The sequence below is a fragment of the Sapajus apella genome, unplaced genomic scaffold, assembly GCF_009761245.1.
Source record: "Sapajus apella isolate SASKATOON/1434 unplaced genomic scaffold, GSC_monkey_1.0 scaffold12, whole genome shotgun sequence".
Taxonomy (NCBI): Eukaryota; Metazoa; Chordata; class Mammalia; order Primates; family Cebidae; genus Sapajus; species Sapajus apella.
The window spans coordinates 37332344-37349817 of NW_022436952.1; the positions used below are offsets into that span (position 1 = coordinate 37332344).

Sequence of the window (17474 nt, forward strand, 5' to 3'; positions counted from 1 at the left end):
AAAAAAAAAAAAAAAAAAAAAAAAGAAAACAAGGAGAGGAAGAAAGATGGAAAGAAATAGTAAATGTTTTCTGCCTTTTAAAACCATACAATCTATAATAATAATAGAGTAAAAGAGACTGAACAGTAACAACAGGGCAACAGGTTTTGACTCTTGTGAGATTATTTCTTAAGACTTCTGTTTGTAAATTGTTAGGTAACTGCACAAGTTAGATTTTAACACTCTTGAAAACATCCTTCTTAGTACATGAGTTCTTTCATCATATTGTCCACATAAAAATTGCAACATTTTATTACTATAATTGGTCCTTAGAAACTGTTCTGGGTTGAAACTTCCTGTTATATGTGGATGTTTTTCTTACTAACAATCTTACCCCCTGTTTTTCTCCACACAGTGCTTAGCCAAAGGGACATGTTTCCACAAAGTTATATCCTATCTTTGTGGTTTTTGCATCCCCATCAAAAGCAAAAAACTGTTTTGTTTTTTTTTTAACCGGTTCAGTTTCCTTTCCCTTTTTGTTTGGTGTTTTACCTTAGCTATTAATAATTCCATACCCAGAAAAGTGCTTAATACACAGTAGGGATACAATAAATAGCAAAGAATGACTCATTGTGAGCTCAGTGCTTCCAGGTTATATAAGGAATATGATTTTGTCTTTTTTTTTTTTTTTTTGAGGCAGAGTCTCGCATTGTCACCAGACTGGAGTGCAGTGGGGTAATCTTGGCTCACTGCAACCTCCGCCTCGTAGGATCAAGTGATTCTCCTGCCTCAGCCTCCCAAGTAGCTGGGACTACAGGTGCACACCACTACTCCTGGCTAATTTTTGTATTTTTGGTAGAGATGGGGTTTCACCATGTTGGCAAGGATGGTCTCTATCTTCTGGCCTTGTGATCCGCCCACCTCGGCCTCCTAAAGTGCTGGGATTACAGGCGTCAAATTTTTCTTAAATAAAGAAAAAATTGTTTAAGAATGAAAAACATTTAATATTTGATATAAGCAAAATTTCCCTTGAAGACAAAGTTTCTTTGAAAGAAAATTATAACCCAAGTGTATAAGCCTTTTAGATCTAGGAAGGAGATTAATTTTTATGGTAACATTTATTTTTATTATTAGAAGCAGCAGTAATAAGGCAACATCAGAAGCTAAGTTATTCGAAGTGCTTTTTCTTTATTACTTTTTGTTTTTTTGTTTTTTGTTTTTGTAGAGGCAGGTGTCTTGCTATGTTGTGCAGGCTGGACTTAAACTCCCAGGTTGAAGTCCTCTCACCTCAGCCTCTAGAGTAGCTGAGTATCTAGAACTACAGGCATATGTTACCACACCTGGCTCTATGTCTCTAAATGCTTTTTTTATGTTATTTCTCATACAATCTTTACAACAACCCTAATAAATAGAAGTTATTATTGGGCCCATTTTTATGGATGAGGAAATCCAGCTCAAAGAAATTAAGGAATGTACTAAAAATCACACTGCTAGTAAGTGGCAGAACCAGGATGTGAAGTCAATTTAGTTAAAATTTTGGCTTGATACTTTCAGTACAAGAATATGAGTTTGACTTTGTCCTCTTCAAAATTTTTGCCAAAGGGACATTCAAAAGAAGAAAAGAGAATTGGTATCTGTACTACGAACTGGGGAAGATCAGCACCCTCATGCTAGAAGAAACATTGAGGGAATTTTTACAATTTGAAATTCAGGCAACAATGTTGAGGTAAGGGCCTACCACTGAGAGTCACTATATATGAAAGCCCACCTAGGCCCAGCATGGTGGTTCACGCCTGTAATCCCAACACTTTGGGAGGCTGAGGTGGGCAGATCACAAGGTCAGGAGATAGAGGCCATCCTGGCCAATATGGTGAAACCCTGTCTCTACTAAAAATATAAAAATTAGCTGGGCATGGTGGCGCGTGCCTGTAGCCCTAGCTATTCATAAGGCTGAGGCAGGAGAATTGCTTGAACCCAGAGAGCAGAGGCTTCAGTGAGCTGATATCATGCCACTGCACTCCAGCCTGGGCAAGAGAGAGAGACTCCATCTCAAAAAAATTTTCAAAAGCCCATCTATGCAGTTAATTAAGGCTGCATTTTGTATTCCTAGCTTACTAAAAATGTTTGAAACCAGAAATGACTATTAATTTTACAAACTGCTTTTTAGCATATGTTTAAATATTGTGTAGTTTAATAGAGGTCCTAAATATTAATTTGTCCTTGCAATCTTGGAATAAGTCATAGAGTCATGAGAAAAACTATTTACTTTGCAGGACCCAGAAACAATTCAGTAATTAGAGTTACCAGGTCTCAGAAGGCAGGGAAGTGAACTTGACTTTTCTCCTTTGTCTTCCTTTAGGTTTCTCAGAATTTAATTTATAACTAAATATGTTAGTTGCAAGTAAACACTTGTTCCATGAACCAATTATGTTATAATGCTGTCAGCCCACTGTAATGGATACCTTGTATCTTACTGAGCTGTTTCAATTAATAAATATATATGTAAAGTCTTAAAATAACTTTAGGAATGCAAGTGTGGTTACAGTCCCTCTTTCTTGAAAGGTCATTTTCTTTTCTCTTTTTTCCTTTGAGACAGAGTCTCTCACTCTGTCACCCAGTCTGGTGGTGCAATCTTGGCTCACTGCAACCTCCCCCTTCCAGGTTCAAGTGATTCTCCTGTCTCAGCCTCCCCAGTAGCTGGGATTGCAGGTGAGCGCCACTACACCTGGCTAATTTTTGTATTTTTATTAGAGATGGGTTTCACCATGTTGGCCAGGCTGGTCTCGAACTCCTGACCTCAGGTGATCCACCTACCTTGGCCTCCCAAAGTGCTGGGATTACAGGCATGAGCCACGGATTACAGGCATGAGCCACCGATCCCAGCCGAAAGATCATTTTGAAAGAGCTAGTGTGGAAATCTGAAATATTTGTAAGAATGAAAACTGCAACATCTTAACTAGTATAATTTGGTTTAATTTACACTTTTCTCTTTTCAGGTTTGTTTTGTTTTGTTTTGGAGACAGGATCTAGCTCTGTTGTCCAGGCTGGATTGCAGTGGCACAATTATGGCACACTTGAAGACTTGAACTCCTAAAGTGATCCTCCCACTTCAACCTTCTAACTAGCCGGGGCTACAGAGGAGTGCCACCACACCTAGCTAATTTTTTTCTTTCATACAGATGGGGTCTTACTATGTTGCCCAGTCAGGTTTCAAACTCCTGGGCTCAAGCTGTCTCCAGTTTTTGTTTTTATTGTTTATTTTATTTTATTTATTTATTTATTTATTTTTTAGATGGAGTGTCACTCTCGTTGCCCTGGTTGGAGTGCTCATGGCATGATCTCAGCTCACTGTAACCTCTACCTCCCAGGTTTAAGCAATTCTCCTGCCTCAGCCTACAGAGTAGCTGGGATTACAGGTGCCCGCCACCATGCCCAGCTAATTTTTTGTATTTTTAGTAGCGATAGGGTTTTACCATGTTGGCCAGGCTGATCTCGAACTCCTGACCTCAGGTGATCCACCCAAAGTGTTGGGATTACAGGCATGAGCTGCTGCGCCCGGCATCTCTTCAGTTTTTATACTGTAACAGCGACAAGCCATTTTTGATGTACTTCATATTTATATTGTTATCTGTTGTAGTATGAGAGCTTGGAAAGATTGAAAGCAGCTCTGATCTCTACCATTTTAATTCTTTCAAATATTAGTTAGCCTTTAGCTTACCTAATATGAGTTCCAGAAGTCTTCAAATATTTTATATATTTTTTAAGCTAGACGGAGAGTAAATGTTCTTATTTTCCCCTCTCCAAAATATAAGACAGCAATAAATAGAAGCTTGCATTTGTAGTATTTTTTAACAGTGGTTTTAAATATTTGGTTATTTCTGATTATTTTCTAAAAGAAGAAGAGAGGGATAATACCAGATGAGACTTGGTTTTAAGACAGAAAACTAAAAGTAGGCAAAGGGTCAGAGTGGAAAAAAAAATGAGAAGGAAGTAAGCCAGGAGCAGGTCAGTTATCAGAAAGAGTCACTCTGAGCTTTACTTTCTTTCATTTAAGTTTATTTGCACTCTAAAACTCTTATCTCTGAGGGTATACTCTTCAGGTTAAAACACAGCCCCAGCTGTGAAAAATTAAAGTAGGAATCAACTAGGATAGCTATGGAGTAGTTACAAGTTTCAGCCACTGGTAGTCAGATGTTTTAATGACATAAGCATATACATCCATGATCCTTGTAGGGATAACTCAGTTTCCAGCTACTGTTAGCTAAAGAGCAAACATTTGAATACAGTCTAATGAGTCAGAGTTGGATCCTTTTCTGTTCCTTTTTTTGTGTTGTTAGTCATAGGAAAAAATACTCCTATGTTACCAGCTAATTATTTCACTCCTTTGCCTTATTTTATTTATCTGTCTTCTAGACAGATTTTTAGAAAGAGACTAGAGAATATAAGAAAAGGTTTTAAATTGTTTTCTGGCATCTGTTGGGGGAATTGGGTAGGGCATGTCTCTTGGCTCTTATAAACACTTGTTAGCAGAGGGCTAATGAGGCTAGGCTAAGAGTTTGATCCCCTAATCAGACCCTATGCTATATTCTATAGCCTATCTCTAAACAAATAAATGTGTATCTTTGGATGTGAAGATAAATGAACACAAATCTATGCCCAGTCTAAGAAGATTTCAGAGTACGTACTACAAAGGATTAGCAGCACCATCTTTACAGAAAAAGATGTGCTGGATCTTTCCCCGAATCAGGAAACCATAGGAAATGCTTTAGTTGATCAAGCATTCCTCAGTTAACTAACCAGTCACCTTGTTGACTGTATTCTCTCAAAACAGCCATCACTAATCACAATTGCAGCTTCTCATCTGTGAGCTAACACCACTGACTCAGTGATTTCAGCTTGCTTTTCCCCTCATGCTTATGGGCCCATTCATTTGGATCTCTGAAATGATCTTGTTTGTATTACAGAGCTCTCATTTGGAAGACAGTGAATCAGCAGCATTACTTTGCTGTGAATGTGAAGAATCAGAAATCTTTAGTGATTCCAATGTACGTAGGTATATGTTTTTATACAGACTTTGGTGATTCAAGTAAAATCTTTTTTGGGTAAATTTGGCTATTAAATGCAACTGATATAGTGCCTGTTATTTTATCTATTTGACCCCACTCAGCCAAATAGTCTGGGAAGGCAAATAGGTGGGTTGGAATGAGTGTATATATAAATGGTATGGTACATTTATACGAATAATGCCATGGCAATGACCACTCAAAATGTATTTATCAAAGTAGAAAAATGTTGCATCTTAGAACCTTGAGTGAGTCTCCTGCAATAAAAAATATGATTGTCTTTGTGGGATTTTTTTCTCCCTCATGTACACATTTTTTTAGTGGTCAATAATATTCATTTCCCTGCGGCAACTGCTTGGTATTGGTGCTGCCACACATTATTTATTGGAGGAATAAATATTGTACATTTATTCCTCATGTACATAGGCCTCACATGTCTTAGCTATTGATAATGTTAAGCCAAATAGTGTTATAATCACTGGACTGGAAAGTAAACCTGATCCTCTTAAATGTGGAACTATCTTAACTACATTTCATGAGATGTTATAAATTTTCTTATCCCATCTGACTTCCAGCATACTTGTCCAATGAGTCACACTGAAGATAGAGAACAGCTTAAATTGACTATTTTTATGTGTTGCAATAAGCAGTGAGATTAGCCTGGAAATTCTCAGTATATCCTGAGATATAAGTGAACTTCGCCCTTAGTACTGAATGGCCTAGTAGTGATGCAGGACAGGCAAGCCCCTAAACTGGGGGTTAGCCCAGTAGTTCTTAGTTTCACCAGGAAAGAAATCAAGGGCAAGCCAGTGATGTTAGACAGCAATCTTTTATTGAACAGTACTGTTCCTTGTGGAACAGCGCTAATTCATAGGTAGTGTGCCCAGACTCTGCAACATGTGGGCTCTTGGCAACTGTATTTATACAACTTATACCCACTTTCAGTTACATGTAAATTAAGGGGCAAGTTAATGCAAATTGAGGTGTGGGTTATTTAGAACTTTCTAGAAAAGGGACAGTAACTTCAGGGTCATTGCCATGGCATGTGTAAACTGTCATGGTGCTGGTGGGAGTGTCCCATGCTAATGAGCAATGAGGGCAGCCAGGGATTGCCCTTGTCACAGTCTGCTGGTTTTAGCCAGCTTCTTCACCTTATCCCATCCGGAGCAGATCTTACTTTGTTCACCAGGGTTGCGACCAGAAAAGAAGTCCTGCTGGACTCCTGCTTCATTAATTCATACACATTGTTCTACCTTAAAGGGATGCTGGAAATATTTTGGAGGGAAGTGAAGGGAAGAGTTGTGGGTAGGGAAAATAAGTAAACTATACAACTGTCATTTAGATAACTGTCTCCTATTGAGCCTCCCAAAAAAAGAAATCTAAGGGGGTCAGTTACAAAAATGCAGATACAGTCCCAGTTATATTTATGAATATTAGAAATAGAGGGGACCAGCCCTTTTTTTTTTTTTTCCATGAGGCATTTTATTTGTAAATATATGTATTACATCCCTAGAAAAAGAATCCCAGGATTTTCCCTCCTGTGTGTTTTCGTCTTGCTTCTTCATGGTCCATGATGCCAGCTGAGGTTGTCAATACAATGAAACCAAACTGGCGGGACGGAAGCAGATTATTCTGCCATTTTTCTAGATCTTTGAGTTACACAACAAATCTGAGGCTGATCACACCACACCTGTTTAGCCTGCCTGTGAGGTTCACAACAATTTTCCCAGCTCTGTGATCATCAGTGATTTCAAATTCGCCAATGTAACCATGCTTCACAGTGAGAAACCGGACGATGACTTTGGAGCACAGCCTAAAAAGCACCTGGCGTTTACCTCTCTTTTCGGCATTGTTGATGCTCTTGAGAGCATCAGCCAGGACATTCATGCGCAGCATTGTGGCGGCACGGAAAGATGGCGGAAAGAGCGGGACCAGCTCTTTGTGAGAGGCCCTGGTCTCTGCCCTCTGGTTCTCCTTTCAGCCCAGAAGCCTGACATTTTTATCTATTTGCTTCTCACTGGCTCTAAGTTGAAGACTTGGTGACAGCCTGATTTTTTTTTAAGGTGTGCTGCCCTTTACTGTGAAGCTTATGCAGGTTAGGTATGGGACTGTGAGGAAAGACTTTATTCAAGCATATTTTTGGACTGTTATAGCCATAGGAGACTGGGCTGCTCTTGGAATTTTCCTCCCCCTATTTTATGAGAGGTTCAAAATGGCCTTGTATCAAACTGAAGTTTAGAAACAGAGCAAACCTGTTTCCATTTGGACATTTTTTTCTGTGTCTTCCTGTAGAATGAATCCTACTTCACAAATTTTAAAAAGTATAGCTTATAGAAACTGAATTATAACACATTTCAAAACTGTATTTTTTTTTACAGATTTGATTGTTTTCTATAATTTTACTTGACTTGATCTCTTCCAACAGGTAGCTGTGACTAAAACTAGGTTCTACAAACCTTATCCATAAAAACTGAATTCTGTCTGTATCAGGATATTTACTGCTTATAGTAGTACTCAATATATAATGTTGAAATTTCACTAACAGAAACTCTCTCTCAAACTAAGATGTGTCTCTCAAGTACGTCACCATAGTACTACCTGCACTTAGGCTGGCTTCTTCATCTTCATGTCACAGTGAATGCAGTTACCATGTCAGGACCTCATTCACCTATTTATTTACCCAACTGCACTTCATTCAGTGTTGATGAATCTGGAATAGCATGAATTAAGTTATTGTAATTCATTAAGAGCTGGAGTGGTGCTTATTTCCCTAGTGTTTGCAAGCGTTAACTGATGAATCTGTGTGAACACTCATTATCAGTATTTTGCACATGACAAATGGAGGGTGAAAAGGTTATATCTTTGCTCAGTGTTGTGTGATAAGCAGGAGCAATGCTGACGTCAGATCTCAGCTGTTAGCCATCATGAGCTCATCACCAGTGGGTAGCATCATTGATGGAATATGTACCAGTCTCATTATATGGGATCCTATAAGATTTATTTTGTTCAGGCCGGGCACGGTGGCTCATGCCTATAATCCCAGCTCTTTGGGAGGCCAAGGTGTGCAGATCACTTGAGTTCAGGAGTTTGAGAAAGCCTGCACAACATGGTGAAGCCCTGTCTCTACTAAAAATACAAAAGTTAGCAGGGCGTGGTGGTGCAGGCCTGTAGTCCCAGCTACTTGGGAGGCTGAGGCAGGAGAATCACTTGAGCCCAGGAGGTGGAGCTTGCAGTGGTTGCAGTGAGCCAAGATCACACCGCTGCACTGCAGCCTGGGCAACAGAGCGAAACTCTGTCTCAAAAAAAAAAAAAAATTATTCAGTCAGCAGTACAGTCCTCTGGACTTATATACTGGCATGTTGTTTTGGCTGATTTTGTCTCAAAGGGACTAGTGCATAGGCATCTACATGAATAATATTTTCATGAAGTTGGACACGTGGGGAAAGGGTAACTTTAGTTTTAATGATTTTTCTCCCTTAAAACAGTTAGTTGGGGCCAGGCATGATGGCTCATGGCTGTGATCCCAACACTTTGGGAGACCAAGGCAAAAAGACCACTTGAGCCCAGAAGTTCAAGAGCAGACTGGGAAATATAGCAAGACCCTGTCTCTACAAAAAATTTAAAAATTGGCCTGGCATGGTGGCCTACACTTGTAGTCCTAGCTACTTGGGAGGCTGAGTCGAGAGGATATCTTGAGGCTACAGTGAGCCATGTTCACGCCACCTCACTCCAACCTGGGCAACAGATCCAGACTCTGTCTCCAAAAAAAGAAGGAAACAATTAGTTGGGTATATGTATCTACAGATAGCTCTGGGTTGCTTTATTTTATTGCCAAGCCTTTCATTCACTTAAATCAGGTTTGTTACTACCTTTTCCTCAAGAGGCAAGAGTTATTTCTTATACTTGGCTGACTTTTTAAAGGTATTGGATCCTCCTCCTGTTTTGCTTGTTCAGGGAGTATCTCCCATACTTTTTTCCACCCTTTTCTCACTTTCCTGCTCCCACCCTCATGTCAAATGGAATTGAAGAGCTTCATCCTAATCTGAAGGCTTAACATTGGGGATGTGGTGGGGGAAATTTATTTGCAGAGTGAAATGATTGAAATCTCCATTACTTAATTTTCTGTAAAGGAAGTGGTATGGGATCTTGATAACTATTTGAAGTAAAAATACTGATGTAAAGAAGAAGAGTAGAAGATAAATTCAATCATTGACGAACTTTCTCTTCAATTGTGGGATAACAGAAGTATGAACTTGGTTAGTTGTATTCATTCATTTGCTTATGCATAATTCATTAATTCACCAAGTATTGATTGACTCATATGTGCAAATCACTGGGCCCAGGGGAGTGGGGGCCCTTAGAGAAAGGGTAATCTACACTTCACAAATTAGTTTTATGGCTCTTCGTGGAAAGCCCTGAAAGGGAGAGGAGAAAATCATGACATGCAGTAAATGGGAAGAAGAGAAGAAATCTGGATAAGTGGAAACAAATTTGACTGGAGGCCAATTTGGCTGGAGGGCTGGCTGCCTTCGATCTCTTGGGGCTTTCCTGGAAGGGAAGACAGGAGTTTAGAGAGGCCCCTGTCCCTTTTCTGATCCCAGTCAGTCTCCAGGAAACTAGATAACAGACAGAAGCAGCTACTTGCCCCCTCTGCTGTGCACAGTTTTCTTAGAGGTCTCCATAATAGGGAAAGGATCTGTCTGCCCCCAGAGAACAGTGACAGTGTGACTGGAAGAATTCACAGAGAAAGAAGATACTAGCTTTAGCTGCAGGAGTTTCACCTTGGCTTCAAGATAAGAAGGAATGTAGGTGACTAGATCAGTTGGGTTTCTAGTGACTGCAACAGCCACTGAGACTCCTAAGGCTTCTCTTCATTTCCCTCCACTGTACCCACCTGTATCCTACCTAAAAGGAGGAAGAAGCTCTGGATGAGCTGGTATTCCAATTATTGTGCTTATGACTGTTCACCTAGGAACAACCGGATTCATTTACCATTGGAGGGCTATTTCTTCCCCAGCCTGATGGTCAGGAAAATATTTGTTATATTAGTTTATTTCTTAAAATAAAACTTATTTATGTTGTTTCCCTGGTCTTCTCACCCCAATCCCTACCCAATCAAATAGGCAGAAGGTCATATATAGTCATACTATTGTTATGGTCTGTTTCATTTCTATGCTTGGTTTATTATATCCTTGAAGGATATAGTATTACCCTCTGCATTCTTATGTTTGAATAGCCCAGTGAAAGGAAGAGATAAAGAAAGAAAAGAAAAAGCCTCTACCTAGAATCACATGTGGAAAAGGCAGATTAAAAGAATGGAAAATGTAAAATGTAGGAATTTTTGGTTTAGAATATTTTTACATTTTTAGACTATATATTTGTATTCTCTTCTAGGGACGGACAGTGTCTCAGAATATAATACCCTTGTTGATATTAGTTTCTATGAGATTTTTAACATGGAGTCATTTTGGGAGTGGAAAAATGGTTTGAAAGAGATGGAAGATTTAGCCTGACTAATAGTAAGTTCAAGATGAAGGATTTAAGAATTTTTAAAAGTTTTCAACATTAGGCTAAACCCTAATTCAAGGCCTTATGTATAGTAGCCAGTCCTTACAGATTGAAGATAGAAAGGACTTTAATCCTCAGAATTCCTATGAAATATCCTGTTTTTGTATGTTTTAAGTCTTGGAATATAGCGTATTGGAACGATCGAAACAATGGATGATTTGCTAGCTCAGAAAGGAGAACTACTCTTAGGAGGGGGAAACTGCTATAGTAGTTTTTTTTGTTGAGGGGTGGGTTTTTGAGACTGAGTCTCCCTCTGTTGCCCAGGCTGGAGTGTAGTGGCATGATCTCAGTTCACTGCAACCTCTGCCTCCTGGGTTCAAGTGATTCTCATGCCTGTTGCTCAGGTAGCTGGGACTACAGGCTTGCGCCACCACTCCTGGATAATTTTTTTAGTGGAGGCAGGGTTTCATCATGTTGGACAGACTGGTCTCGAACTCCTGACCTCAAATGATCCTCCCACCTCAGCCTCCCAAAGTACTGGAATTACATGTGTGAGCCACTGTGCCCAGCCTACTATAGTAATTAAATTTACTTTTGTAAATGTCTACAGATTATAAGCAAAAACAAGATAGTAATGGATGAACATCCAGATAGAACAGCTAACTGTTTAGCTGGAAGGTAGGGATGGTGTCTAGGCCGACAGTAAGCACGTCCTGTCATTCCTGACAATTTGTATTTACCCTCTTCTGCTGTCTGTACCATATGTATTTTCTATTTCCTTTTTCAGACTCATTTGCAGAACACCTTTCAGAACCAACATACACAAATAGAAAAAAAGGGGATAAAAAGGGAAATTTGGTGCTAAGAAGATGAGTTTTGTTAGGAGTTTCAAATGGCCAGTTGGCTAGTAGCAAACAGCTGCCCCACAGGAGTTCAGGATTACTTGAATTGTTTCTGCATCACCTCTGCTACAGAGTAGAGAGATTGTTTGTTAGGGGTCATGGTCAGAAAAAACAGAAAAAAGTGTTGCTAGTGGCAAAACGTAGTTTTACCATGAACAATATTCCTGTTTTTTACTTTGGGAGGGGTCTGATGCAAATTTACACTAATAAGAATGTGATGTTAAACTTACATTATTCCAGAATAAGATGTAAGAAAGCATAGCTCAATAATTTTATCCAAGAATAATTATTATGAGAAATAATTTTCTTTTCTTTTAAAAATCTTATACTCTTAAGTGACATTTGAGGAGAAATGAAATTTGCAGTAATCTTGGGCACAAAGGCTATTTTTGAAATTAGCCTTATTTAACTCAGTGATTCTCATTGTGGCTACCCGTTAGAATCACCTGATATTTTTTTCGAGACTGAGTCTCACTCTGTCACCCAGACTAGAGTGCAGTGGTGTGATCTCGGCTCACTGTAACTTCTGCCTTCTAGGTTCAAGCGATTTTCCTGCCTCAGCCTCCCAAGTAGCAGGGATTACAGGTGCTGCTATGACACCCGGCAAACTGTTGTATTTTTAGTAGAGACAGGGTTTCGCTGTGTTGGCCAGACTGGTCTTGAACTCCTGACCTCAGGTGACCCACCTGCCTCAGCCTCCCAAAGTGCTGGGATTACAGGAGTGAGCCACCGTGCCTGGCCCTGATGATCTTTTAAATTAATAACAGGGTCTCACGCCCATCCAGTTAAATCAAGATCTCTGTGAGTGGGGCCCAGGTATTAGCATTTTAAAAATGCTTCCAGGATTATTCTAATGTGAATCAAGGCTTAAGAACGCTGGTTTGGGTTGGGCAAGTGGTGCACACCTGTGATCCCAGGACTTTGGGAGGCTGAGGCAGGAGGATCGCTTAAGCTCAAGAGTTCAAGACCAGCCTGGGCAACAAAGCAAATCTACAAAAGAAACATTAGCCGAAAGAGGTGGTGCACTCCTGTAGTCCCAGTTACTTGGGAGGCTGAAATGGGAGGATCACTTGACTCTGGAAGGTTGAGGCTGTAGTGAGCCAGGATTGTGCTGCTGCCCTTCAGCCTGGGTGACAGAATGAGACCCTGTCTCAAGAAAAAAGAAAAAACAGAAAAAGAACATGGGTTTAACTCTAGCTATGCTAATTTTTGCACCTATAAATTAGAAGTCTAATCTGCACCATTTGTAACATTGTAACATCTGTTCCTTGAGCAGCAGGATGAAATGTGAGATTGACTAGAATTTTAAGAGTTGGCTGTATGCATTTGATTACTCAGGTTAATCAATTAACACAGTTAACTTTTATTCTTTCTATTCAGTGAAATTCCTTAGCTAGACTTCTGTTAAAAGAAAAGCAAGGTTATCGAGGACTACATGATTAGGTACTGGAGACTTCTGAAACTAAACCTTTATATAAACTTGAAAAAAAAGAAAAAAAGAGAGAAAAAGAAAAAAAAAAAAAGAAAACCAAGATACTGAAATGAGATAATCCAAATCTACTATAAACTTAAGTCAATGAAGGGTAAAGTTTTCCATACCTTTTCCATAAGGTATAAGAGTATAAAGACTTATTCTTCCTGTGTCAACATTGCTAGGCAGCTAGAGTAAAGAAAAAATAATTAAAGATCACTTTACACTTTGCACATTATACTTTTACTGAAGTAAAATATACATATGGAAAAGTGTCCTTATCTTGTGCTTTCATATATAACAATGAATTTTCACAAACTGATGCTTTCACAAACACAGATCAATGAAGAAGTATGTAACCTGGACCTAGATCAGGAAATGGAATATTACCACTCCCCAATACTATTTCCCTCTTTTGCCAATGCCCCTCTTGTTCCTTTCAGTCACTACTCACCCTCCCAGCCATCATCCACCAGGAATAACCACTCTCCTGACTTCTTGACCATGTGATTTTTATATGGACATCAGGCTATGCTCTTTAGCGGGCTCTCTCTCACTTTCAGAATCAGACAGAGGGCTCTGCATCATGTATTAAAGAGCTCAAGTTCAAGGTTCAGACAGCCTGAGTTGGAACCCAGCTTCACCACTTAGTGACTGTGTGTCTTCACTCTAAGCCTCATTTCCCGTATCTATAAAATGGGAATAATAATAGTACCTGTCCCATGGAGTTGTTAAAATTAAATGAGATAACTTATGTAAAGTGCTTATAGGGCCTGGCATATTATCTGTGCCAAGTAGAGAGCAGGGCAGATGCAGGATTCCCTCATGTCACCAGCTCTTCAACAGAGTCAAGGCAGTGCCACTGTTGTCTACAGACATAATGAAGTTCATACTTCAGCTCTGAAGAAAAAGAGAAAGAAAAAGTGGGCATCCTGATCATCTTTCATTTTCTTCACCATCCCTAATTGGGCTTGTGGGTTGGCCAACTTGTGACAACTTCTAAAACATACTGTTTAAATACATGAAATGGCTACTGAAAGACCAGAAATATTCTCTTACACATCTTTATATTATCAATAGCTCTTTCTTTGTACAGTGATTTAATTTGTAAATTGCACATAGTTGATGCCTTGGCTAAAGGAATCTAAAAATGATACTTCAGGCACGTATGCTCTCCTGTGCTGGATTTGTATTGGTCTGGCTTCTGATCCCTCTTTTCACCAGTCATATTTTTGAAACATCTGGCATGTTTCAAAGAATGCAGAATGTGGCAGTGAAACAATTTGTAGGCAGAAACAAGGAGCCTTGGCCAGATTTGCAAAATTAACCAAATAAAAGCTCTAGTTGAGTTATCTTGCTTCCATAATTTGAGGCAGGTCCTGCTCACGTATATTTTCCTCTTATTTTGGTTTGGGAGAGCAAGGAAAACAGGAGGAGTTTTATCTTTTCTCAGATTTTTAAGATTATAGCTTGGGAAAAATTTACCCTTTGGAAAAGTTGGGGTGAGGGGAAACCCTTTACTATGAGTACTTACCATGCGACAGCCATTGTGCTAAACGCTTTTTATACAGTTTAATGTTGAATCCAAGCCTTTGAGGCAAATACTTTTAGTAGTCCCCATTTAAAGGTGAGGAACCAAGCATGCCTAAGGTATGTGACCATCTAGGTAGTAACAGCTAACTCTGCCTGACACTCCCTGCCTGAGCTCTTTAACTTATTGCTGGATTGCTTTTGCCCTTGAGTGTAATGTTGTTATTCTGGTGCTAGGATGTCAGGGGCAAATGCAGTAGTGATCCTCAGCTCTAGTTTTATACAAGAATAATCTGTAAAGTTTGTTTAAAACATATAGAAACTTAAGTCTCGCTGGGTGTGGTGGTTCACGCCTGTAATCCTAGCACTTTGAGAGGCCAAGGCAGGCGGATTACCTGAGGTCAGGAGTTTGAGACTAACCTGACCAACATGGAGAAACTCTGTCTCTACTAAAAATACAAAATTACCGGGGCATGGTGGCACATGCCTGTAATCCCAGCTACTCAGGAGGCTGAGGCAGGAAAATTGCTTGAACCCAGGAGGCAGAGGTTGTGAGCTGAGATTGTGCCATTGCACTCCAGCCTGGGCAACAAGAGCGAAACTCCATGTCAAAAAAAAAAAAAAAGAAAAGAAACTTAAGTCTCACTTTAGGAAATTTCTTGTTCAGTAGGTCTTGAATGAGACCTATATTTATTCTTTACAAAGATCCACAGGGGATTGTGTGCCAGAGTTGAAAATCATGATTCTCAGAAGTTCTCTAAAGGAGAATTACAAGATTACAGATTTGGGGGCATGTTAAGACTGAATTTGGAATATTGTAAAGATACACTGTTATTAGAAGTACAGGGAAGGAAGAGTTAGCTTAATAATCAAGTTTCATGTTTCAGGAGGTAATGTTATAGGATCCTTGGGGTGTTGCTTTGCCAGCCAGAAACCTCTGTGGCCAGTGGCTGGCCAACTTTTTTCTCTGGCCTGCTGGGCGCGTTCCACCCATTCAGCCTGGCAGGCTACACCTGGCTCATACTACTGGCCTGGATCCCACACCTGCCAAGGGCGATGCAGGCACAGAGTGGTGAGAGGTGTGTAAGTGAGCATAGGGTCCGGCCACTGTGAACAGCCAGGCACCCTGGCTGCAGTGGGGCAGGCAGGGTCTGATCTTTTGGCCTGGTATGACATTAGCCTCTGTTGCCATGGTAATGGAGACCTGATATACCATAAGCAGCTTCCACAGCTGACACCAGGGAACACAATGGCACTTGGAAGCTTGGAGATGCCAGGAACCACAGATCCCTAAAGAGGATGTCACAGCCCTGGCTCATTGAGCTCCTAGGTCTGGGCTCCCCAAAGGGCCATAGCTCTTCTCTCCTTATTGTCTTCTTTCCTTATTGTCACCCACAATGTGGTGAGCAAGGGGTGTGTTTCAGCCCTGCTTTTGCTACACCTCTTTTGGCCCCACTGTTGGGCAGGTCCCGAATTCTTGTCCTGTGCCCAGGAAGAATGAGGTATGCAGACAAGTGGAGGGTGTACAAGGTGAAGAGAAGCTTTACTGAGCGATAGAACAACTCAGAGAAGACCTGCAGTGTGTAGCTCCTCTCCATAGCCAGGGTGTCGTTCAGCTTTCAGCAGAGAGTGTAGCCCCTCTCTGCGAGGCAAATCATCCCGATGTGTGCTCAGCTCCAGCAGAGAGGGTAGCTCCTCTCTGCTGGCAGGTATCCCATCCTCTCTTCTGGTCTGGCTGAGTCCAGGGCTTTTCATGGGCCTTAGAGGGGAGGAAGTGCATGCCAGTTGGTTCATGGTGTCCATGGACAGCCCAGAAAAAGCACCACAAATTCCCACTGCAATCTGCAGGACCAGCAGCCTGGTCCCCATGTTGCAGGCCCTCCCTGGCTTGCAGGTGGGACTTCACTAGGGACGAACCCTCGTCCACCTAGGAGCCTGCCTGCCTCCTGCTTCCATTCATGGTGCCCAGGCTATTCATGCCAAGGGTTGCCTGTAGGCCAACACCAAGCTGCCCTCAGCCTGCCCCCTCAGCCTCCATCTCATGCTTGTCAGTGCCCAAACCCAGTGTCTGGAGGGGGTCAAACTGGCAGGGGGCTGGCATGTCAGTGCTGCCTCGAGTGTGCACACACCCGGCCGGGTTGCGACAGTGTCCAGGCTCAGCCTCGGCTTTGCTCCATGATCAGAGTGGGCACCAACAGCCAGGAGAAGCCAGACAGTGGGAGCAGGCACTTCTAAGCCTACGGGGAAGGAGGGGCCTTCCTGGGCCCTCAAGAATACAGAGAAGTGTGGGTCTGCAGCTGAGGCTTGGGCAGCTGCAGCTGTGCCTGGGAGGGCAGGGCCCCGGCCTGCTCCAGGCTCCTAAGAGCACAGAGGTACCCAGGTCGCAGTCATGACTTGGGCAGCTGCAGTTGTGCCTGGGGCGCTCCCACCCTGCCAACTTGGAAGGAGCAGAGCTCCCGTTTTTCCCCAACTCCCTCCAACTCTGTGGAGCATGCAGCCCTGGCTGTGCCTCCTCTTTGCATTTTCCCCACAGTGGCAGTGAACAAGGTGCAGGTGGCACAGTGGCCCCCAGTCAACCCCTGTACAAACAAACCCGATGCTCCTGAGGCCAGCCCTCCAAGTCCTGGCTGTGCCTTTGGCTAGGTTTTCACAGGCTCCTGGGATGTGGCAGGGACCACGATTGAGGCCACGGCAGAGGCTCTGGGCCAGGAGAGTGGGTCCTACCCAGCTGTGTGAGGGTGGGGGTGGTGCAGTTGACTGCCTCAGAGACACAGACCACAGGGATCCCACCACCTGCTGCTGCAACCACCCATGCCTCTCCACTACAGCTGGCAGCTACAGTGGACGACCTGCTGCTGCCATCAGTAAGATGGTATTTATCACTGCAAACTGGATATATTACTGAGGTATTTTATAGCCAGATTAATTTTTTCCATCTTTCCATGAATTTCTAGAGTGCTGTCACTATTGTACTCAAGCATAATCTTTCTCAACCCTAGTTAGCTATCTATTTTCTTTCTT

General features: G+C 41.6%; 1 protein-coding gene and 1 pseudogene across 4 annotated transcripts in view; one reads left to right on the plus strand and one right to left on the minus strand.

Annotated features, from left to right (window-relative positions):
* Positions 1-17474, plus strand: part of SSH2 (slingshot protein phosphatase 2) — a 291139-nt gene that overhangs the window by 74035 nt on the left and 199630 nt on the right. For 2 of the 3 annotated variants that reach the window (XM_032279317.1, XM_032279318.1), the window contains exon 2: positions 4944-5024. The exons of the other annotated variant lie outside the window; for it this stretch is intronic. In XM_032279317.1, coding sequence (XP_032135208.1) covers positions 4944-5024 — 81 coding nt within the window. The remainder of the gene's footprint in view (positions 1-4943; positions 5025-17474) is intronic. 3 annotated transcript variants of the gene reach the window in all.
* LOC116552583 lies at positions 6499-6966 on the minus strand (annotated as a pseudogene). Its single transcript, XR_004269455.1, has one exon. The product of XR_004269455.1 is annotated as a 40S ribosomal protein S15a pseudogene (transcript).